Consider the following 23,514-nt stretch of genomic DNA (forward strand, 5'->3'; position numbering starts at 1 on the left):
TTGTAACCACGCTCACCAAGCATACTCACCAGGACGTAGGGTGTTACGCATCTCTAAGCGGCCCGAACCTGTAAATCTTGTCCATTGTCCCCCGTGCGATCGGCACGAACCATTTTGCTACAGTCGTCGACACCGTCCTACTCCTAAAAACACCTTGAGGGGCAACCCCGGGTGTGCGGTCGGACCCAAAACACCGACATATCCGGCGGAGCTAGCCAGATGGGACGCCGGTCTTGTTCCCTGCGGCTCGAGTCAGCTCGGGGTAGGGTGATGATGGCGCCTCCCGTTGACGTGGCTGGTCTGTGCCCTAGGCTGGGCGAGGTGGAAGCTCCTCCGAAGCTGAGGTCGAGTCTGTCTTCCGTGGCCGAGGCCGAGTCCGAGCCCCTGGTCGGGCGAGGCGGAGGTCGTCGTCTGAGGCCAGGGCGGAGTCCGAGCCCTGGGGTCGGGCGGAGCGGAGTTCGCCGTCTTTCGGGACTTAGCCCGAGTCCGAGCCCTGGGTCGGGCAGAGCGGAGTTCGCCGTCTTCCGGGACTTAGCCCGAATACGAGCCGTGGGTCGGGCGGAGCGGAGTTCGCCGTCTTCCGGGACTTAGCCCGAGTCCGAGCCCTGGGTCGGGCGGAGCAGAGTTCGCCGTCTTCCGGGACTTAGCCCGAGTCCGAGCCTAGTCGGGCGGAGCGGAGTTCGCCGTCTTCCGGGAATTAGCCCGAGTCCGAGCCCTGGGTCGGGCGGAGCGGAGTTTCCTGTGGTGCCTTCTGCAGGACCTGACTGCCTGTCAGCCTCACTCTGTCAAGTGGCACTGCAGTCGGCGCGGCGCAGGCGGCGCTGTCCTTCTGTCAGGCCGGTCAGTGGAGCGGCGAAGTGACGGCGGTCACTTCGGCTCTGCCGGGGGGCGCATCCTAGGATAAGGGTGTCAGGCCACCTTTGCATTAAATGCTCCTGCGACTTGGTCGGTCGGTGCAGCGATTTAGTCAGGGTTGCTTCTTAGCGAAGGCAGGGCCTCGGGCGAGCCGGAGATATGTTCGCCGTCGGAGGGGGGGCCTCGGGCGAGACGGAAATCCTCCGGGGTCGGCTGCCCTTGTCCGAGGCTAGGCTCGGGCGAGGCGTGATCGAGTCGCTCGAATGGACTGATCCCTGGCTTAATCGCACCCATCAGGCCTTAGCAGCTTTATGCTGATGGGGGTTACCAGCTGAGAATTAGGAGTCTTGAGGGTACCCCTAATTATGGTCCCCGACAAGTAGACTCTTTGGATCACTGCATATGCCCTCACGATGCAGTTCTTGGTCGTTGTCGGAGAGGAAATCTCCAGCCGGGTGGCGGAATGCACCCGCCCTAAATCCTAAGATGAGGAAGGGGCTAAGCGTTTTGCCTGTTACGAGATTGGGGGATGAACACACAAGAACACAAAGATTTGGAGTGGTTCGGGCCGCCGGAGCGTAATACCCTACTCCACTATGTGTTGTATTGCTGCGAGAGCTTGAGAGCTGAGAATCTAAGTTGGCCTGTGTGGATGTGAATGAGGATCTGCCTTGTAACGTCATGTGCCCTCCCTTTTATAGACCAAGTGGGGCACGTACAAGGGCACTGGGCCCCGATAGGTGGGCCCAGGGGCAAAATGGAGGGAAATAACTAACACCTGCAACGTCTGGGCGATCTCCGAGTGTAGTAATGTATGTAGCGCTTACAATATTGACTTCTCGTGGCTGCTTCCTCGGTAACGCGCGAGCCATCATGAGTGCAGAACATGCGGCAGTATGGGCACGCCACCTGCCAATAGATTGGACAGGTTCGCCGCCTGCAGGATGGCCCAATCGCTGTCTGCCAGAGGAATAGAGAGAGGGCTCATTAAATGCCGAGGCGGCACATCGCCTGCCAGCAGAGCGGACAGGGCGCATTAAATGCTGAGGTGACACATCGCCTGTCAGCGGGATGGACAGGCGGTGCGCCCTATCCGCATTTAATGCCGAGGTAGCGTAGCATGCGGCGTAGCCCGCGGTGCGGCCCACGGCGTAGAGGCCATACGTCAGGCTCCGCCTGTTGGCTTACGTCATGGGCTGTGGGCCACGTGGCGGCATCGGGTCTCCGCTTGGGCGGGGAGCAGAAGCGTACAGGATGGGATCCGGACACGTGTCAGCACCGGACCCTAGCCTGGTCCTTGACCAGAGCTTAAGTTTTTCTTGCCTTGGAATTCCAGGACCCTGCCGTGGGCGGTCCGGACCCCACACAGGAGGGTCCGGACTCCATTCCAAGGACCCGGCCTGCACACGTGGTGGTCCCAGACCTCCCCCGGGGGTCCCGGCTGCATACCCAGAGGTCCGACGCTCTCCCATGGGGGTCCGGACTTACTGTTGACGTCCCGGAGCATTTCTTCTTTCCTGGACACGTGGCGGCTCCGGACCCGCCAATGTGGTGCGGTCGGGCGCTGCTGTGGGCCCTGAGTATCAGTCTGCGACTTGGCCGAGTCGTGGCCTAGCCCCGGTCGCAGTTTTATTGCTGCGCGGCTAAGAGATAGCCATGTGGGCACTACGTCTTGATACAGTATTAGGGGGTACCCCTGTTCGGGGGTACCGACAGTCGTGTTCCGAGTTGAGTTCTCTTTGAGTTCGTTTTGAGAAAACACCAACAAAACCCCATCACTCTCGGGATTTCTGATCGATGTTTTGATTTCTTGCTTGTTTAGGTTCATACTTCACCAGAGAACTTCTTTTACCCTGCGCAAATTGTCTATCAAATTTGAGATCATTCTAGGCATTTTTTGCTTGCCCGACATTGCCGCCCATGTGTGTTGCACTGCCGGACCTAAGGTCTGTAGTGCCGCTCGGACTTTCTAGTGCTTTTGACTCTGATATTTTCTAGGAAGTTAGGTTTGTTGTTCTTAGGGTTTTAGGTGCATACAAACAAGACTGGTTTGTGTTGTTCTCTGATCTGCTACTCTGAGTCCCTAGAAGGATTTCGGGTTGAACTTTGGGATCAAAGTCACATACTCGCAAGACGAGAATTTTTAGTGGCTCCCATTCACCCCCTATGGTCGCCTCGTCGGTCCTACAATTGTTATTGGAGTCGGTTAAGGATTTCCATTCCCTAATCGGTTCGAAATCCACATAGGTGACATAGAACGTGGTTCTGGCAAGCCACCGTTCTTCGATGGGACGAACTACCCATACTGGAAGATCCTCATGTTGGCATATCTTCAGAGTATAGGGTACAAAGTTTGAGAGATTTGCCTTGATGCTGCGTTTAATGCTACAAGTGAATGAACCACTCCAATTCAAGTGGAGTTCCATGATTCGAACAACAAATCTCACAATGCTTTGGTCTCGTGCCTCTCGCTAGGTGAGTTTGAGCGAGTTGGACATTTGGCTATGACTGACGAGATCTGGTCCACCTTTGAGAAATTCCATGAGGGCAATGATCATGTGAAAACTAGACTCTTTGAGACGTACCAGCAAGAGTACAAGAACTTTGTTTAGTTGGCTAGAGAGACGATCGATACCATGTTCTCTTGATTCTAGTCCATCGTGAACAAGATGCTTGCCAACAAGGCATAGCTTCCCTATGACGATCATGAGAGAGCTCCAAAATTGCTACATGCTCTAGATCCGAGGGTTTGGGAGGTGAAGGTCTCAACGACATCCGAGGTGTATCTGAGGCAGCCCCTGGCTTTGAGAGTGCCAAGTTTCCAAACCATGTGTTTAAATTGCAAAAAACTTTGTATGGTTTGAAACAAGCCCCTAGAGCCTGGTATGAGCGTTTGAAATCTTTTCTACTTACAAAGGGTTTTAAAATGGGCTATGTGGACAAAACTTTTTTTTTTCTTCAAGCATGGAAGTGACACCCTTTTAGTCTAGACTTATGTGTATGATATCAAGTGCGTGGGAAGTTAGCCCCACGTTACATTGTCCCTTTCCTGATCATCAAGAAAGTAGGAGCAGTGGCCTACAAGCTGCAATTACCTCAAGAAATGTCAGATGTGCATGGTGTGTTTCATGTGTCCCAGCTTAAGAAATGCCTAAGAATACTAGAAGAACAAGTGACTCCAGAAACAATCGATCTACAGGACGATCTAAGATATCAAGAGGTACCAATAAGGATTTTAGATACAGTGACAAGAAGAACTAGAAATTCAACCTTTAGAATTTGTCGAGTCCAATGGAGCATACATTCGAGGCAGAAGCAACCTGGGAAAGAGAAGATGTGCTACGAGCAGAATTTCCTAATCTTTTCTTAGACCAAGCTGAATCTCGAGGGCGAGATTCGACCTAAGTGGGGTAGATTTGTAACATCCCAATTTTCAACTATGGAATAAAGCTTATTTAAAACTATTGATTGCTAAGTTAGCCTAATCCAAACTATGCAAACCAAGACCTCTATCGGTTATTCCTTGATATTCTTCTAAATTATAGCCTAAGCTTGTCTTTCACCATGGTAAATTCTTGAAAATGTCTGATGCCCGCCCACCATAACGCACACTAGATAGAGGGAGCCCACAACCACCTATGGCAAAACACATGCGTAAAGAAATCGTAAGCCTGCCTCTAGCTGCCTTGGCGTTTGTGCATCTTGGCAAGACCCACCTACACCCTCTGCCCAAAGACAGCCTTGTTGTGCACGCCGAGCTGCTATATTAATGTGTCGGGTTGCAGACCTTGAAGTGATACCTCAGTGCAGAAAGCCACTCCGACAAGACCTCGTGCACCCGCCTGAGCACACGCCAGTCACTTGTCACAATCACAACTAAATGAATGCCCCACCATGAACCAAGTTACCCTGCCAACCTCGGGATGTTGCGACTGCACGGTGGTAACGTCGCAACTCACAGTACGCCGATCAAGACTCCCTCCATTACAAATTGTCGCCCCTCCACCTATAAATGTTGATGCCCTTGCCACAAAACCACACAATCCATCCACCATCTCATTGTCACCCCCACATCTAAATAACGTGTGCCTTACTCTTCAAACCAGAGAACAAGCCATCACCATTGATTTGAGCCGTAGGTGAGCATGCCATTCTTAAACTACAGAAGTTAATACCTTAGCATCGATTAAGACAGCTTTCCCCATGGCCATCACTTGCCCATTGAAAATATGCAAGGAAAACCTCGCTTAAACTATTGTCATATAATAAGCATAACCAAGTTTCTAGAAGCTTCTACAATATTCATGATAAACCTTAATCATAAGCAAGACAACTTTCTAGGAACAACTATGGATAACCATGATGTACATAGCCTTCTAGAATTCCCTACACTAATCATGATAAGTCATGAGCCTAGATATTTTTAGACCTCTCTAGAACTATGGTGACATGTCATGGTGAGGTGTCCCCCATGTAAGGTGGAAGTGACACATGCATGGTAAGGTGTCACTCATCCATGGCTCCTAGGTGCCTATATAAGGATGTGCCCCCCTTGCCATGACATACCATCCCACTCCCATCCACACACATTCAATGGCAAAGTAGAAGTAAAGTAGTGTTGAAGTATAGGAGCCCTTGATAATCATACGTGTCCTTGTTAACCAGTTCTGGAGAGAACCCGGAGGAGCAAGAGACGAAGAACGTGACGCCGTGGACGCACAACTGAACGAATGCAAGTCTCATCGACCTCTTGCTTTTATCATGGTTGCTCCTAAGTGAGAAAATATATAAAACTTGCTAGACATAGTTGTTGCATAAGATGACACACCTGATATTGAGTGAACGAGAGAAACCATGCATTGATGCCATGATGCATGTTGATTATCTTATACCTTGATACTTGATGAAACTGGATGGAAATGAGGCCAGAGCAGCATGGTAAGTGTTAGAGCATGCGCTACCGTGGTGGTAGACTTGTGATCAAGTTGCCGTGGTGACATCTCAGGTTTGCTAGGTTTGGTTGGTGGCTGCTCTGGTGAACCATAAGGACTGTGTGTTGTGGTGCCATCTCACCTAACTTATTTCCAGTACGACCACATGAGCTTGTATGGGAAAGCCTTAGCCTAATCCCACTGGCTGGCCTGGTAGTCGTCCGAGGAGGATATGTTTTGGGTTGGAGACCTGAGTGGTCAGAACCCGGGGTTTGTGGGCGGCTAGGCGAGGTTGAGCCATGTTTGGGTGTCGGCTATGACAGAGCTGTCTTAGGACAGTGATGTGCATGTGGGTACATCGTACAACCTCTGTAGAGTGTATAATCCATTCGAATGGTCCGTGTCCTCGGTATAGGACAGGTTATGGTGTGGACACTTTAACTAGTTGAGCTACCTGACTTATGAGATGGATGACAAGCATGGATATAGTTCCAGTAATGCACTTACTAATCATGTTTATTGATCATTGCATACTAATCTGTAACTCCCTCCCTATAAAGGCGAGGTAGGACTTGCTGAGTACCTTTGTGCTCACCCGTTATTTTTACAGAGAATCCTGATTTCGTGCTCGAGGAATTTTGAGTAGTTCGTGCCCTATACCCAAGCTTAGCGTGGTGCCGTTGCTGTAGAAGCCACCATGTGGGAAGAATATACTACCCTTGTGTTTATCTTATCAACTAGTTCTTCTAGTTGGTGTTATTATTGTAACCGAATGTACTAAATAAAGCTATGTATGACTGTGGCACCACTTTTGTAATGTATTTCACCAGAGACTGTTTTCTGGTGCTTAAATACATGTTTAGCTTTGGTTGTTTAGACCAGGGCGTTATAGTCTTGACTGACGGACCAGAGCATAAGTGGTCTAACTAACCTAAGCACTTCACAAAGCACCTACGCTAATCATCGAGTGATTCTATTAAACACTTGGGTGTTTGAGCACTTGGAAATGTCTATAATATGTCTTGGTATGTTGATTGGCTCCCACACCTTCAATGGTCAGTTGGGTGAAGTATATATAAGCCCCAACACAAAACTAGCCGTTAGAGAAAAGATGTTGCTTCTCTGCGGCACACCAGACAGTCCGATGGTAGGCACCGTACAGTCCAGTGCCCTATCCGGTGCGCCACTAGCTGTTGGATCTGACGCTGGCAGGTGACCGTTGGCGCGTCAAGCCTTGCACCGGACAGTCTGGTGTCTCTCTTCCACAGTGCCACTAGGAACTAGCCATTTGGCTACTATTCCCTGGTGCACTGGACGTCCAACGGTGTGGCACCGGACAGTCCAGCAGTGTGGCATCGAATAGTCCGGTGCTCTCAGCCGGATGGTCCGCCCTTAGCAACACTTTCTTCATGGCTTGGACTTTGCTTGATACTTGTTTATCTTCACCTATGTCTTCATAATGTCTTCTTTTGAGGTGTTGCTTCCTCAATGCCTTAGTCCAAGTCACTCTGCATCCTGTGAACTATAAACACAAACACTAGCAAACACACTTGTCCACAAGGTTATGTTGATCATAAAACACCAAAATCACTAGCCAAATGGCTTGGGGTCCATTTTCCTTATAGTTAGGTCTGTTGTTCTTAAGGTTGTTGGTGCATACAAACGACACTGGTTTGTGTTGCTCTCTGATCTGTTGCTCTGAGTCCCTAGAGGGCTTTTGGATTGAACTTTGGGATCAAAGTCACGTACTCGCAATATGAGAATTTTTAGTGGCCCCCATTCACCCCCTCTAGTCGCCTCACCGGTCCTACACATAGCTACCATGAACGCGAAGTTCGAAGGCTGCAAGGAATGCCTAAAGGGACTTCGCTTCATAGAGTTCATCCTTTGGCATGGAACGATGCCTTCACCCGACATCCTCCCAACAAAGGTTGTGGAGGCCTTAGGATGGACCTCACCAAGGAAATCCATGAGCAAGGGATTGATGCTTACGTCTACCTTTTCTCTAATATGGGCATCCAAGGCCACGAAGAAGTCCTTGCCATAGGCAAAGTCCGTCGCTCGTAGTCAAGCAAGTGAGAGTTCGAGCAGGGATCGTAGGAGCATGGTCAAAAAACCTTGACTCGAAGGCATCCCAGACTTAGGGATGAGGAGTAGTACCGAGGCAGTATGAACAGGATGGACCACCCATTGGCTATAGTAGGCCCATCTATTAGCATTGAGCATGTCGCTATTCTGGTGATGGTACAAGTAATACTTGGTTGTAACAATCGATATTTACACTGTTGTACAACATATATCCTTAGGCTATATCCAACAACTTATTTATCCTCATACCCATCTTCAAACTTCACTCTATGAATAGTGCAGTCTACAATGCAAAACAGTGTTTTGGGTGATCATATAGGTGAACTGCTAGACACGGTCTTATGGTGTAGCAGGTAACCAAGGGCAAGCCTATAATTTGGGAGGCTATCCCTTGGTTACCCTATAAATACCCCCGACCGGACAAGGTGATGGGTCGGTAGATAAGACATTTTAGAGCCATTATTTCACATTTTCTTGTCGTTGTGCTCTAGTTATCCTCCTTGTCTAGGTCCCACTTGTCAGAACCCAACAATGAGTATGGAGTTTTGTTACATGGACTTACTCTTACACTTTTTGAGCGTGACTATTATGTTTTGTTGGACCCTACAATATGGTCTGGCGGTGTTTTTTTAGTCCCTATGATGGTCACGTTTTGAGCGTGACTTCACTATAATGGCTAGTTTGCCGGTTAGGGGCTATAAGTACCCCACCAGTTGGCTAATAAACTAGCCCTTATCATGTTTAATAGTTGAAGCAACACACATAGTGTGATAAACATCCATTACCTAGTCAGAAACTTGGGACTTGGATTTTGCATGTTTAGCAGCCCCATTAGTGCAAACAAGAGAAATTACTGTGCATATATTAATCTCAATAATCTTCTAGAGTCATGTGAGAGTTTGTGCTTATCACTTTTGGTGATAGACAATACCTAGACGGTTCGATAATGATCAAAGTGCAATGTCACTCGGGAGTTTATGGTTTATCTGGCTCAAAACTTGTATATGGTTTTGAGCGGTTCACCATGCTAAAGTGGCGAAGAACCATCTTATAGGGAGCACTTGGTCCTTGCACGGACCAATGGGAGTGACGTCCTTGCGCTAGTGCTGCAATGAGGATTAGTGTGGAGTGACAACTTTTCGAGACCTCAGAAAAAACATTGGGGAGTCTTCAAACCCTTGCATTATTTTTCGTATTTACTTTTGAGCAATTTACCTCAAAAATTTACATTCTTCGAATTGCCATGATAACATAGGGTTGGAAACTTGGGTGTAAAACTTTTGTTAACACATTAGGCACTCAAATGAAGTTGCACTTGCAAATAGGATTTAATTATCATAAGAAATTTTTGAAAAGCTTAATTCACTCACCCCCTATAGGCATCAAGATCCTTTCACTAGGGCACCATGCCCCAAGAACCTACCTTGGCTCTGACCAATGCTGGGGATGAACAATTTGATCTCAGACCACTCCGAAGGAATAAAACATCTACATCACTGCATCCCATTAGAACAACTACGGGTCACATGACCCTCTAGGCATCATAGCACTCCTAAGTTTGTGGCACTCCCATACTTGTATGAACCAATCTGCAAGGATTGTTTAAGACCCTAGGACCCTAGGGCCCTAGGGGCCCCCCAATTGGGATGTCTTCACCTAGGGCCTCCTATGACCCATGACTAGGCCGCTAGGATGGTTTAAGACTTGAGGTCATAGGTGCCTCGTGGTGCCCCAAACTAGAATGACCTAAGTCCCCATGCCCTATGAAAGGACTACGAACGCCTAAGAGGGAGGGGTGAATTAGAACTTCTAATTTTCTCACTAATCTAGGTTTGTAAATAATTCTCCTAAACAAAACCTATGCAAATAAGCTAAGCAATAATGTGCAAACTAGGTTTCGTCTAAGTGTTGCTATCTTTACCACAAAAAGGAGTTATGCAACCTAAGTTCTAATCTTATATTCTAAACTAGGAATAGTAAAGATTGTAACTTAAGTAATCAACGAAAGTGCGGAAGCTTAAAATCAAAGGTAGAGAATGCAAACTCCTATGGACGCGCCGGTATTTTTACCAAGGTATCTAGAACCGCACAAGGTTCCCACTAATCGTCGTTGGTGCCCATGTGCAAAGGGAAGCCAACGCGAGGGCCAAGCACTAAGACAGGTAACTCCATAGAAAATCATGGGTCTTCTCCACATGCAAGTGGTGCTCCGTTTTTTGCCTCCTCTCGAATGCTCCCCGTCATCTTCACTATCGAGTTTCTAGCTAAAACATCATGGGCCTCGTCCCCTCAAGTACACAATGGTGGCCACACCAAAAACGCAGTTGGTGTGGTCTCGCAAGCTCTCGCCCCACTCGATACAATATTACAACGACTCGCGCAAGAGCCGAGGGTTTTGGTGGGTTTTCTAACCTCACTCACACATCTAGGAACAAACATAAAGCAAACGCTAAAGTGGTCTAACTAACGTAAGTACTTCGCAAAGCACCTGCATTAATCACCGAGTGATTCTATTAAGCACTTAGGTGTTTGAGCTATTGGAAATGTGTCTCTACACTTGGGCAACCTTCTTGAGCTCTCCACCCATTCAAATGGCCAACCAAGGGGGTACATATAGAGCCCCCATCCAAATAGAATTAGAGGAAAGCAGCGCTTTCTGCATCACACCAGACCGCCGGTTCGGTGCCTCCACGTCAGCTAGTATTTGGCTTTTGATAGATTCTCTACGCTACAGTCGTGGTCCGGTGTGCCACCCATATGGTATGATGCCCGCCACATTAGATAGTCATTATCTGACTAGCTGTTTCCAACCATTGAAACTGGTCTAGTGTACACTCACCCGGTCCGATGTCCTAGCTCGCTAAATACTCGAGAAGGGCTTTCTAGCAAACCGGTCTAGTGCCTCGATTTGGTGCACCTAGTTTTAGCCCATCTTTGATTTCTTTAATCTTCTTTGTTTGGGCTTCAATCTTGGCTTGTGTCTTCGACTTTGCTTGATATTTGAGAGTCTTCTAGAAGTCTTTCGGTTTTTTATTTGAGATGTTGCATCCTCAGAGCCTCAGGCCAATCCAATTTGCATCTTGTGAACTACAAAATACAAACACTTGCACAACAATTAGTCCACCAGTTATGTTGACCATCAAACATCAAAATCACTTAATCAAATAGGTTGGGTCCATTATCCTTACACCCTGGATGGCTCATGAAGTATTTAAGTGCACATGTTGTCACACCCGGTTTTAAGGGACAAAGCCGGGTGCATCTCATACATGCGCCAAAGAAGACAACATATATAATAACATAGTGTATAGAGATAAATGTCACAACATAATCAGAGTACTTATTACATAGCGGAAGTCTTACAAAATAAAAGATAAATATAACAGGATCTAAAATCCCTCCTTGGCACCAGAAATTCAACTGGGAGACACCACCTAGATCGAAACGAACTCCTCGATATGTGGCTCCTCTTGAACCACCTGTTCTTCTCCTATGGGGGTGTGAGATAGCAAGGGTGAGCTCACACATGTTCATCGCTCAACAAGTTGTGGGGAATAATGTGCATAAACTCACCAAAGGTGGGAGTTCATGAGATGTGTAAGGCTGATCAACAATAGGGGGTTAAAGTTGAGCATTGTTTTTAATAAGTTGGTCAAATTTTATTAGCAGTTACTAGATGTAAGTAAATACCAAACCATAATAACAATAATAGAACAAATTAATAATAAACCCCATGCAATGCATATGACAAATTGAGTTTAGGTTCCATAATTTAATCATGCGAGAGTCCTGAGCTGCTCTTGACCATGAGCTCGGCTAGTATACCAGTTTTACACTCTGTAGAGGTTGTACCCTTTACCCACAAGTCATGTTCTCATGTCGCCAGGGTTTGCAAGGCCCTTAGACACTACCGAGGTGAATGGCTAGGGATCCACTACGAGGCCTTTACAAAGTTCCACTAGCTTCTGAAAACCCGCTACAGTTTATGGGAAGAGCACTTGCAAGAATCCCTCTTCTGACCGCCATCACAGCAAAATCAACCCGAGAACCTCCTTGCATGCAACTCCCCTACTGCCCTTGCCGCTTTCGGGTAAGGTAGTCTTCCACTAGCTTTCCTAATTAGTTAGCCAAGGGGTCCCATTCCTCTCTTGTGGTGGCACGTGTTTCTCAAGTTAAGCTCCATGTTCCAATTAAAGATAATAATCATCTTGACATGAACATAAATAAAATAATAGAATAATTGGAACATGGATATAATGAAATATTAACCCAAAACCATATAAAGCAATAGTAGAACCACCTAAGTGATTCAGGGGTAAACAAGGTAAACGGGATAAACAGACTAGGGTGACCTATTGGGTCCCATCAAAATTAAACCTATGCATTAAATAGTGATAATAAAGAATATTATTGGGTAACAAAAGTGGATCAAGGGCACAACGTGCTTGGCACTTGAGATTCCAGTTACCAGGGTGATTCTTTAGATCCTCGTGACCTCGCTGCTAGTCGTAGCAATACAAACAGACATGGTATAGACAAAATTAACATCACACCAAACATAATTACAAACTGAATAATAATGATCTACGCGTCGTAACGAGATCGTGGGATCGAGAACTACTAAGATCGGAGTTACGATTAAGGAGTTATGATCTTATAAAAGATCTACATGATTTTAATATTAAACTTATATTATAAATTGGTTACTGTAGATCATATGAGAGATTATGCTATAAGTAATTATCTCAACTTTAATCTAAGTCATTATTTGATTAAAGATTACCTATTTAAATTATAACCATAAAGTTAGAATACTATATTAATATTAAAGAAGTTAATCCAATAGACATAGATTAACCCAATTATAAACGTATGGGATATCATATAATAAATGTTGCTATTGTGTAGCAGATATTTATATGAAGCTAACGCAACTGGAACGAATCAATTTGGAATTAAAACGAAAGAGTTATGAATTTCTGAATGTTTTATGTATTTGATACAAGATTAATTAAGACATAAATTTTAAGGTGGCTTTCATGTCAAAACAGTGGCACTAATTGATAAACAATAATATTATAAAACTATATAAATTGGAATGGTTTGATTTGGACTTCATATGAATTTTATGTGAATTAAACAAGTTATAGGAATTGTTTTTTATATTAAAAATTCATTTTCTAATTCAATTTATCTGTTTTTTTCTTATTCACTGGATTGTGCCTCAATTGCAGGGAAGACCAGGGGTTAAAGCGCAAGTAATCCGTGACTCAGGCAACAGTCAAACTGGATGGTGGGTTGATATTCTAATTCCCAAGGGGCTTATATGGAAATCTGTAGCCACGAAGGGTTATGGTTCTCTCTGGGCCGTTGGATTAGAAACCAAGGGTCCAGATAAAATCCTCACTTTACCGAACCGGTACGTGCTACTGGCCCTCCGATCGATGATCGACGGTCGCGATTTTAAAACACAAGATCTAATCTCACCCGCACATTTCGTATCGGACGACTGAGAACCAAATCCAACCGGTACTCCGTGTTAGCCATTAGATCGAGATCCAATGGCCGACAACACTCCCTGTCGAGCGTTCCCTAGACCTAATCTCTACCGTTGCCTCAAAATCCGAGGGTCGCGAGCCTCATCATCTACCTCTCGACAGACAACCAACGTTGATCTCCATCGGAGATCGTTGAGCAGTCCCACTGGCCCAGACGCAACCCATCATGTGTACTATGACGCGATGCAATGCTTGATAAAGGTGGATCTACAGGGAATAGTCCATACCATGAATCTGGTGATGGTCGAGCAGAGTGCACCGAGCGGAGGCCGCTGGGGAGGAAGCTCGGGCACTGGAGTGTTGAAGGGAGAGCCCGCGCATAGATGCAACCGGATGGCCCATCGAGGGCGGCGGAAATCGGTGGGTGGTTCACCCGTTCGGACGCCAAGGATGAGGGGCAGGGACACTGGGTGCCGAGCGCCATGGCAGCGGCGCGGCTGGGTTCATGGCGACGTTCGAGGATGAGTCAAGTAATTGACCGCAGCCGAGGTCTCCTAGGTGCGGCCGTGGAGGATCAACAGCGTGCGACGCGAGGTGGTGAAGGGATCTAGCGAGGACGACAACAGTCGTGGTGCCATCCCCAACGGCGGCGCAGTGACTGCAGACCCGGGCTGAGGAACAGGGGCGCGACGGAGGAGTCCAGCCACAGGAGGGATTTCGCCATGGGAAGGTAGCTGAGGCGGGAACAGCTGGGTTTTATAGGGGCTAGCAACGGACTCCACGGAATCCCCCCGCATACGGCGGAGATCGAACCGGGCGGTGCGCAACGGCCAACGGAAAGGGAAGCATCTGGCAATGAGGGCTCACCCGCCGTTGAGCGAATAGACAGGGTACGGGGTCAAAGCGTGGCTAGGGTACAGAGAATTGGACCGCGCGCGTGATTGTGAAGCTGCCACGGGGGGGGGGGGGGGGGCACATGTCGGCTAGTGAGGGAAGGGGAAAACTGCCCGCTCGGTTTCGGCCCACCGAGCCGAGAGGGCTTTTTTCTTTTATTTATTTATTTATTTTCTTTTCCAATTTCCTTTTCATTTTTAAATTCCAAATTTTGAATTCAAGTCTTTGTTGCAAATTTGCTTCTTGAATTAAATATTAAAATTACACATACTAATATGGTGATAAATTTACTTATATGTTATTTTATACTATGTAGTATTTTTCTCTTCTTTTTTTCCAAATTCATGTGTTCAAATGAATTTGAATTGATTGTTTGGACTTCATACTTTCAAGTATCAGATAAAATTCCCTTATAAATGATCTTATATCATTTTTGAAATAATTATTACTTATTTATTGTGTATAACATCTTTCCTTCTTTTCTCTTTATTCTCTTTTCTCCATTCAAATTCAAACTCCCATTTTGATCTTCAAATTCCCAAGTGTCATAGTTAACACTACTGTGATTATAATATCTACTATTTACAATATTATTACTTACTCTTTTCCCTTGTTATTTATTTATGGAAGAAATAAATAGTTCCATTAAATCCCCTTTCATATTCTCTATTTTATTTATACTTTGAGGTCCCAAGTTTAAATTATGCCTCTTTATTAAAATGGTGTAGTATATAATGCCTATAGTGCATCATTTAATAATGAAATGAATAGTCATTTAGTTGAATTGAACACATTTCTACTACTTCTTTTCTAATATAATTCCTGGTTTTTAAAATTCAGTCCTCAATTTTCAGTACTCTAGTTAAATTTGAGATATCTGAATTTGCTATTTTATTTCTTTATATATTTATTTTATTTTATTTTATATAAAGTTTGGACCTTACACATGCCCCTCGCCATAGGGCACTCGTAACGACAGAAACACTTAGTTGCTTAGGACTAAGTCCCTATAGTCCCTGGCCTAGAGTAATATGAATGTGTAGGCCCCAAGCCACCTGGGGCCTCCCGTGTGGTAAACAGACTCTTGCTATGTCTAGGTAGGGATGAAAACGGTCGAAAACAATCAAAAAACAGTTAGATTGTTTTTGTTTTCATATTTTTTGACCGGGACGAAAACGAAAACCAACGGTCGAAATACAAGATCGAAATTGTCGGTTAGTCGAAACGATCGAAAACAATAAACTCTAGTCGGAAAGATAAATATTTTGTAGTTTCCACAAAAACATAATAAAGTGATGTATTGCCTAATTTTAAGATATAAAAATACACAAACAACTCTTTTCATCATTCATATTAGTTAGAGTAATTATAACTTTTCCCGGTCTCTTATTCATTCAATTGAACACAACAAAGTTTGTAATTCGAATAAATTATATGCTAGATGTATCTCATATTATATAAAAAGGGTAAAAACAGTATCATCATGACTCAGAAATGAAAAATACGAAAATGATCTTTATAATCGGTTCTCGAACAATTCGAAAACTATGAGGAAAAAACAGTATTCAAAACGGGACGGTACAGGAATTTCCTGTCCCGTTTTCATCCCTATTTCTAGGTATAAGGCCACCCACAAGACAAAGGATATGCCTAGCCGCACCAAGATCCTCATGGCCCCTAAAATAGGGACGCCACACTTGAGGCGTACTCTTGACAACCCCATAACAGTAACATTATGGATAAGGCTCCCATTTGACATATTAAATATGTGATGTGTAGCCTAAAAGATATATTATCGCCATGACTTAGGCAGTAGGGTATTCAAGACCACTATTTGATATGTGCATTAGCCTTGTAGCCAAGTGTGGGCAAGGTAGTATACCATAAAATATTATCAAGTACAGATCACTGCACTAGATAGCAACTACGACATATCTAAAGGCACGAATTCCAACGTCCATGGAAGCGACATAACTTGCCCCTGTGACAGGTATGGCTACTACTGAAGAATGACATCCCCGACATTGTGCCACCAAAGACATAGATTTATGTACTACTACATGGCCAGGATAAGATCATGGTTACCTATGGTTCGACTATGTAAACTCTTTCATCTCGTGCTCTATAAAATGAGAAACAAAGTAATGATTGAAGGAGATTCACATGAACATGTTCCAAGCACACAAGGTCGGATTTGGTCCTCACAAGTCAAAGAAGTCACCCCACTTCATCTAAAGAGTGCAATGTCTAAGGGAACACATAAAGGTGAATTATGGACCAAAATGGTACAATTCCCATCGGAACCAAAGTGAAAAGGGGGAGCTAAGAGGTCATGGTGCTCAGTTAATCCTTGAACTTGTAATCATGTTCACCTTTATATTCATCAATCGATGGATAGCAAGATAATGTATGGTATTGCGCACAATACAGATAGAACCTCTCTAAACAACCTACGTGCTAGTTTCCGTTCCTACCCAGACCCACCACACTGCTCGTCTACGTACCCTCTCCTCCAATAACTTTTTTTCTCTTTGGTACTTCATGTACTATGATGTCGTACCACGATGACGGTGCTATTTGTATCAATTGTTGCATATAACCAAATCTCAAGAATTGCAATATTCCTGTAACAACAACATTTGTTGTTGACGAGGATTTTCCATTGGTAATGAAGTCAGATGATGCATTTTATGGGCTTATGGCAATAGAGGTCCCAACGGAATGTACCCACATGTTAGGAAGAGCATTCTCCCAGTGCATTGTCTTTACCTCGACAATAGGAATTGTGGATTGACATTGTGAGTTTGGGACAATGTTCCTTAGGGCATGTAAAACTCTAAGCCTTTGGAATGATTTTCCAAATATAAAAGATAGCTAAAAAATTGTATGATATAATCATAAACCCCTAGATAATAAATACAGTCAAGACATATTATGTATAGAGAAGCCCGCCACTTAATTTTTTCACTTAGTCTACTATAGACCACTCAAGCGATCCCTTATTTAATTGGGTTGTACATGCGCTTAGGTCGATTAATTGCATAGTCATTTCAGCGTACTGGTTCGATTTTTTGTCATGCAACCTATCAACTAGGACGGATTCAAGTCGTCAACTTAACTTGAGTGCTCACATTTTCCTAGATTTAATTCAGATTTGAAGGTTTCATTAAGAACAGCAAAGGCTCTAGAGGTACTCAGACCAAAGTTAACATATATAATTTGGCAAAAATATTTGAACTGAATGGAATTCATACTTTTAATAATATGGATCGATACAATTTACTCCCTCCGTCCTAAAATAGAAGTAGTCATTATGTCATGGCAATTTATAGGTTAATAGCCAGTCGTGTTTTGCTACGGTTGTTATATATCATATAAATAAGTATTGAGATATTTATTTAAATATAATTATTGTTTATTTCCGTGTTTTGCTACGATTGTTGTATATCATATAAATAAGTATTGAGATATTTATTCAAATATAATTATTGTTTATTTCTAAACATTAAGGTAAGTGTGGTTTGATTGTTAGCCCTGAATTTCCGAAGCAAGGAAGTGTGGGTTCGAGTGCTCGGTTTGCACTATTTTTTGCACGGTGTGGTAGCTGCACGGGCGGGGTCAAGTACTGGGTAGGCACATTAGCTGCGCGGCATGCGTGGGGCGGACCCAGAGTGTCAGCGCGGAGGAGTGAAGTCATGGTAACAACAGGTGCCCACATTAAGTTCTTAATAGAGTATTATATATTTCATGGCATTTATTTCAATTTAACTTTGCTATGACTGGATATGCAGAGGCATGTCTCTTTTGTAACAAGAGAAAAATGCAATAGTGCTTACAGGACTATGCTAGAGAGATGTAAGTAGGTTCTAATCTCAAGAACTGATTTAAGAGTTTGTGTTCCCTGATTTTGTGTGCACAGCAGCACAAGGCCTGCAAATGTAGATTTAAGATCTCGTACACCAAGTATAACTTAACTATGCTCTTAGGTTATTAGTTTATTGTGTTTAAAGTTCAGAAGTTCCAGGTCTTAATATATTCTTAAATTAATCGACCAGATACTCAGATCCTTTTCTCACATGATACGGAGTAGTATCATTCAGCATGTTACATTTATCAAAGTCCGGTATACTTATGGAGCTAATATTTTATCTAGCTCTATTTTCTGAATTTGGCATTGGTTACAACCTTTAAAGTTTCTGTACAGATTATCTCATTTCAGCTCTATTTTTTAGGTACACTGCTTATATTGAGTCAGTGGCCAAATTTTAACAATCAGTTGTGGTCTTAATCCATGTTACTGTTGTTGGTATGATAATGCACTTTGCTCACCATATCATCTATGTTTTTGGTATGATAATGCGTTAACGCGTCTTAATCCATGTTGGATGTAAACGCATGTTTTTTCTGCTAATGCTTCCTCTGTCCCAAATTATAAAACATTTTGGCATTTCTAGGTTCATAGCTTTTGCGTATCTATACATAATATATTTCTAGGTGTGTAGCAAAAACTATTGATCTAGAAAAGCCAAAAAATCTTATAATTAGAAATGGAGGGAGTAGTTCATAGTCCTCAGCCAATTCTCTTGAGTGCAGCCATCAAATTGTGAAATTGTACTTTGTCTACAGATCCTATAATATCGATACAAACAGATTATGACATCTCCACATTTCTGCTTACTTCCAATAGTTTATCAGCATACTGTCATGTAGCATAGTCAAATCTTTTTTTTCTGCACATAATAGATTAACATACATTTGAGATACAGTGATGGGCATATCTGGTTTCTTGGTAACCATCTTACTAAATTACTGTTCAATTCAGTTCGTGCTTTTGTGAAAATGACTAGTGAATATACTCTGAGAACAATGAAAACCAGTACTGCTTTGTTAACTCAAATATCATGAATCTGTAGGGACCATAGCAGTGGTGAATAAAACTTTGGATCTATAGAACGATAAAGGAACTAAGGTGCTGTTTGGTTTATATGTTTGTAATGTAATAGGTAACAAATAACGTTAAATCATGTTTGTTTAAGTCCAACTGTAATTGGATACCACACTACAAATTGATACCAGCCTATTCAAACTTGTTACCCCTGGTAATCGAATGCAAATCATTACCGTTACCATTTACGTTACATTTTAGGAACCAAACGGCACCTAATTTAAGTCGTGAGTTCGAAGCTCATCCCTTTCCTAGACCCCACTCGTGTGAGAGCCTCCAGCACTGGATCAGCCCTTTTTTAGTTTTTTTGTCTATCTCAAACCAGGGATCCCAAGTTCCCAACCTTATCTCTTCACTCAACAAAAGAGTTGACTCAAAATCAAAAACTGCAACAACCAATCCCCATACACTGGCTGGTCCAAACAGGTACAGACTTAAAACTGGCGCAGCATTATACCCCCAGGTTTTTTTTTTCTGGTCATCATGTAATTAGATCTATATACCTCTCATGCTTTGTCACGACACTATAATTTTTTTTTATGGAGAGCAGCATTTTAGCAATCTGTGTAAAGATTGGGCAATAACCAATGGGCATAAAGACATTAATGCTGAGTAGTAGTATATCTCAAAATGGAAAGGTAAAAACAACAGCCAGCAAATCGCAATGATTTAGGTGCTGTTTGGTTCAAAAAATGTAACGCAAATGGTAATGGTAATAGTTTACGCTCGATTACTGGCGGTAACAAATTTGAATAGGCTGGTATCAAATTTTAGTACGGTATCTGATTACGGTTGGACTATAACAAACATGATTTAACGTTATCCATTACCCATTACGTTACAAATATATGAACCAAACGGCACCTTAGTTCATGTTCTTGCAAATATCAACACGCAAGGTTAATGCTGTCACTCATAGAAACACAGCAACGACAAGTTCTTTGTTTTCTATTGAAGGAAAAATGCTACAATTTTCATATGAGAAGGGCGATGCTACTAGTTTAATTCAGTAACTCCATAGTCCATACCTACTGGGCACCCTCCTCCGGGTGTTGCCCTCCAGCGCCGGCATTTGGGGTAGCGGCACCGCCACTGCCGCCGGTCCCTTGAGCAGAGGCGCCGTGCTGGAGCTCGATGACGAGCCATCGGACGGCCTTGCTCATCTGCTCGAGGCGGACGGCGCTGATGGGCTTGATGCCGGGGGCGGCAACGGATCCGGCGGAGGCGGACCCCGTGGCCTCGTCGACGAGGCACTCGGAGCCGATGCGCTGGCGGATGGACTCGACGAGCTCTTCGGCGTGGTCGCAGGCGACGCGGAAGATCTCCCAGCGCTGCTTGAAGGCCTCGAGCGCGGCGTCCGTGGCCGCCGTCTTCTTCTCGCCGCCCGACTGTACGCGGGCCTCCACCACAGCCGCCGCCGCCGCCATGAAGTCGTCGTACGCCGCGCTCAGGTGGTCCACAGTCGCCTCCATCCCTCCCTCACCCCCAGCTTCTGACGATCCAATTCGGCCTCAGCCCCCAATTCGACACGACGACCCCGAAACCGAAAGCAAAGCGTGAAAACAGGAAATGCCGAAATGGCCCAATCGATATCGGGTCGAGATCAGGATGGGCCTTTTTATTCGACATACGCATCTGGACCAGGGCTAGAGATTGTAGGCATGGATTTTTTTCTAAAAAAATAATATTGTTTTCCCAGACCGTATAGTAAATAAATTCTAAAAATTACATTATTGGACGCGTGTTGTTGGGAAGCTCGCGATCAATCGTGCGGACAGAACGTAGGAAGTGGCGGATCCAGAGCTACTATACGTGGTCTTTTTTTTACAAGACTCTCGTTTATCCTAATTGTTTTAGAATTAGAATCATCTTTCTTCTGGTTCTTGATGAAAAATTTATCCATCCTATTCTTATAAGCATGGGATTACTACCAAATAAATAATCAAATCAAAATTTCAAATCAAACTTAAAGCAAACAATAGCACATGTTTCACCTTCACTGCTTGTCTGCTTCACAGATCACAGCTTCACCTTCGTTGCTTCTGCTTCGCAGTTCGCATGGGACGTCCTATTCCTGCATGATCTGTCACAGATTAGCAGAAACTCTCTTGGCCTCCTATTCCTTCATCGTCCCAAACTCCCAACAGAACAAGGAACCCCCAACAGAAAGCTTGGAGGGGCATTGGCACACGCCGCACACCGCGCATGGCATTATGGCAAGGCCATACATCACTGGCTGTCTGGCTCATCACTCCAATGCAAGAACAAGCTAATAGCTAAGCACACTTTCTTCTCAGCGCGTGTGTACAAACCTGAGCTCCACGAATTAGCAGAAGGAGGGAGCGCGGAGTGGCGGCTGGACAGCGGCGTGGTCAAGGCGGTGCTCCGGGCGGGGCTAGCGGCGGTGTTCCGGCGGTCCGGCCTCCGGGCGAGCGACGCTGCGGGTTGCAGCGGTGCTCCGGGCGTCGGGGCGTGGGCGGTTGGAGGCCTGAAGCTCGTGGGTAGAGGGAGGAGGAGCGACCTACGACTGGGAGGCTGTTCACGCGGTCGCGCGGCTGGAGCTGATGGGCTTATTCGCTGATTTTTGGGCCGCGACCGGGCTGCAGCCCAGGCAGCCCCAGCCTCGGTTGGAGATCCGCCACTGAATGTAGGAAGAGCTGAGTGGTGTGTTGGCTTACTGCTACGATTGTCCCTATTGATTGTGACTCTGATTAGATAGTTCTAGACATGTCATCTGGCTTGACATGTAACCAAATGGGTGTGTTATTATCAGTGAATCACTCTATTAATACACAATACGTAGTATATTAAACGTTACCGTACATTGAAAGCAATTGTTGGGGGTAAGCCTTTGCAGGAGGTCCTTAATTAAAATCAACTAATCTTAACCACTTTATCATTTATTCCGAGAGCAACCAATTCATGTTTGCCGAAGGTCGCTAATGCAGGTTAAAAGAGGAACAGAAGAAGCTTTGGCTTAAGCGTGCAGATAAAGCATGTCGCCAAACTCGAAGCGAATGACAAGAAAACGAACAAAGGACTCACCGATGTGTGCACCAAGGCTTTGGAAGACAAAAACGATGATTCCCCAGGCAAATTTTGTGGTTACTTGTATATGGTTTGAGAGCATGATTATAACTTCATATGAAGTTGTACATCGAATCGTCACTATAAATATAGACACAATGTCATACACAGGACACGTTGCCGGATCGAAATCGCTCCGCCTTCAAAGCTTTATTACTTTTCTACCTTCGAACTGTTGTCTTAAGCTCTCGAAGGTATTATTGTAATCATTTGTAATTAAGTAGAAATAAGAAAAGAAGTGTATTAGTAATGTCTGACATCAATCATCTTTACTTATTTTACTTCTCTTAAACCTATTATAATGGTGGTCTTATTCGTTCGATATATCCTTTATCAAGGGATAAATCGAAGGAACGAAGATCCGGTTTGATGAGGACATGAACACCAACTACATGATCAAGACAATCAATGATAGGGTTCTAAGCTAAAGTGGAGTTGAAATCCAATTTATTCGCAAGTCTGGTTTGGGGTGCAGGAGTAGCCCTCACAAAAATAGACGCTCGAGTCACACACGGACTCTGTTTTGGACGTTCTAAATATCATTGGAAAGCTAAAGAGACAATCTTCCCAACCCAACTAGTTCCACGTCAAAATACGCTCGGATTCAATAAGAATCATCATAACAAGATAATGTCCAGAATCTGCCAGAAATCAGCGATGACTATTTTTGGGTCTTAAGGCCTTATACGTCTTAGGGTTGCTCGACCATCCCATTGTTCTCCGCCTTAGTTGTCTTTCTTATGTATATATTCAGTAGTATCTATTAGATTAGATGTGTTTTTGCTTAGATTATTCTGTTGTATACAGTTTCGCCACCTCATCAGTTTGTGGAATCGACCCGGTAAGCAATCGACGTTGAATCATTGCTGAAGGCGGTGATGGCCCATGTTGAGGAGCAGGGCACAGAGCTCGCACGGGAGCGCAAGTCGTCCGGAGGTGAGCTCTCTAGTTGTGTTGGATGTCTTTCCCTCTGGGCTGCTCTTGTGTTCCTCCCTCGCAGAGCTTCAAAAAAATATTTTTCGAGGCTCGCAGCGCCCAGAAGGCGGCCGAGGACGGAAAAAGGGCGACGGAGTATGGGGCGCACAAGCTCGCGGTTGCCAGCGATGGCGCTGTCGTCACATGAGTCCTAGTGGAGGACTCCCTCTCGGAGTGGAGCACGGAGGCCGGAGCTCTAGGCTCTTCAGCTGGCTGCAACGAAGGTGTGCACGCGACTATG

General features: G+C 44.7%; 1 protein-coding gene across 2 annotated transcripts; it reads right to left on the reverse strand.

Moving 5' to 3' along the window:
• Nucleotides 1-11,030: 11,030 nt before the first annotated feature.
• LOC100276074 (Mediator of RNA polymerase II transcription subunit 32) lies at nucleotides 11,031-20,802 on the reverse strand. Of its 2 annotated transcripts, none has more exons than XM_020538872.3 (2): nucleotides 20,240-20,800; nucleotides 11,031-11,364 (listed from the first exon to the last, which is right to left on the reverse strand). In XM_020538872.3, exon 1 carries the CDS (start codon nucleotides 20,681-20,683, stop codon nucleotides 20,240-20,242), a length of 444 nt encoding a protein of 147 aa, XP_020394461.1. In that variant the 5' UTR covers nucleotides 20,684-20,800; the 3' UTR covers nucleotides 11,031-11,364. The 2 variants fall into 2 exon arrangements, with proteins under 2 accessions (XP_020394461.1, NP_001143427.1); NM_001149955.2 differs by lacking the exon at nucleotides 11,031-11,364 and adding an exon at nucleotides 18,784-18,996 and having other exon boundaries at nucleotides 20,240-20,802.
• Nucleotides 20,803-23,514: the final 2,712 nt, after the last annotated feature.

Source organism: Zea mays, chromosome 6 (assembly GCF_902167145.1).
Source record: "Zea mays cultivar B73 chromosome 6, Zm-B73-REFERENCE-NAM-5.0, whole genome shotgun sequence".
Taxonomy (NCBI): Eukaryota; Viridiplantae; Streptophyta; class Magnoliopsida; order Poales; family Poaceae; genus Zea; species Zea mays.